Genomic DNA, 1,618 nt, shown 5'->3' with positions numbered 1-1,618 from the left:
CTGCGGGGCTGCGGGGTGGGTGGGTTTGGCTCCATCCGTGCTGCTTTTCCCCCTCTCACCACGGCCCCTCTGTGTTGTGATGCTCGCGCAGGTTTCCCTCGGACGCGGGGGCAAGCCGAGGCGCTGGACAGGATCTGCGAGCTGGACCTGGTGATCAGCTTGAACATACCCTTCGAGACGCTGAAGGATCGCCTGAGCGCCCGCTGGGTCCACCCGGCCAGCGGGAGGGTGTACAACATGGACTTCAACCCGCCCCATGTCCGCGTAAGAGCCCGTGGCATCGCGGCGGTGCCAGCTGGGAGCAAGTCGCAGGAGGAAGAGATCAGAGAAACCTTTCTCTGCGTGAGCTGAGAGCGTAAAAAAAGCGTTGGGGAAGAAATCCCAGGTAGTAAGCACTGAGCACCGGAGGGCTCTGCCCTCGGGAGCCAGTGTACAACATGGACTTCAACCCGCCCCATGTCCGCGTAAGAGCCCGTGGCATCGCGGCGGTGCCAGCTGGGAGCAAGTCGCAGGAGGAAGAGATCAGAGAAACCTTTCTCTGCGTGAGCTGAGAGCGTAAAAAAAGCGTTGGGGAAGAAATCCCAGGTAGTAAGCACTGAGCACCGGAGGGCTCTGCCCTCGGGAGCCAGCCTGAAGGAGTTGTGCTAAATGTTAATTAGGAAAATGGGATTGATGTTAAATGCCATCCGGGGATGCTCAATCGATGCGGAGCAGGAGGAGGCGTTTGGCCGCGGTTGAGCGGCAGGGAGCTGCAGCGTGGGCGATGGGGCCGGTGGCTGCGTCCCCTTGACGGTGTTTGCCTTCCCGCAGGGCGTCGATGACCTGACGGGCGAGCCGCTGGTCCAGCGCGAGGACGACAAACCTGAGGCCGTTGCTGCCAGGCTCAGAAAATACAAAGATGCTGCAAAGCCAGTGATAGAGCTGTACAAGTGAGTTGGACCACGCGAATAAATCACGGCGTGCCCGTAAAAACGGGCATGAGTGCCGTTTCCACTAGCTGGTACCGGGCCCCCCTCCCGGCAGCCCCAGCAGCCCCACCACCAGCTTTTGGGGGCAGATCGCTGTGCTCAGCAGCACGAAGCCCGGCCCTTCATGGCAGCCAAGCCCCGGCTCTGTTTGGAGGGAGGAGACTGACGTAAAAAAACCTCACAGCTCCTGTCGGTCTTGCTGGGCTCCACAAAGGGCGTTGCCGGTGCTGGCTGTGGGATGGATTTTTTTCCGGCTGTGGCAGAAAGGTGTTTGCAAATCCCTCCTGCCCCCCAGCTGCGCCGCGCGGGGTGGGAAGCCCGTGTGCTTTGCAGAGGTGCTGCCCATCAACGCTGCGGAACTGCAGCACGAGGACGGAGAAGCTCCGAGGTGCCTCGGACCCTGCCCTGCCCACGCAGAGCCGTGGCCGAGCCGGCCGAGGGTCCGTCTTGTTTTTTAGAAAGCACGAGCTGCTTTCTACCCTGCTTCAAGGAAACCCACTTCCCCTGTGCCGGGCAGATCCAGGGCTGTGCCTGCTGTGCAGTCACCCCACAAAAAATCAGCCCAGGGCCCCGAGGCGTTTAGGTGAAGTGCGGGGCGATCGGCAAGAGGGCAGGAGAAGGGCGAGACCCCGGGGCCGGCTCGGACGGGT

General features: G+C 61.9%; 1 protein-coding gene across 1 annotated transcript in view; it reads left to right on the top strand.

The window, feature by feature from the left end:
- Window positions 1-1,618, top strand: part of AK4 (adenylate kinase 4) — a 3,515-nt gene that overhangs the window by 1,197 nt on the left and 700 nt on the right. Inside the window, exons 2-3 of the mRNA XM_010285020.1 lie at window positions 92-264; window positions 811-929. Of these exons, the coding sequence (XP_010283322.1) occupies window positions 92-264; window positions 811-929 (292 nt within the window). The remainder of the gene's footprint in view (window positions 1-91; window positions 265-810; window positions 930-1,618) is intronic.

The sequence above is a fragment of the Phaethon lepturus genome, unplaced genomic scaffold, assembly GCF_000687285.1.
Source record: "Phaethon lepturus isolate BGI_N335 unplaced genomic scaffold, ASM68728v1 scaffold24744, whole genome shotgun sequence".
In the NCBI taxonomy this organism is placed as follows: Eukaryota; Metazoa; Chordata; class Aves; order Phaethontiformes; family Phaethontidae; genus Phaethon; species Phaethon lepturus.
This window is presented reverse-complemented; position numbering and strand designations above follow the sequence as displayed.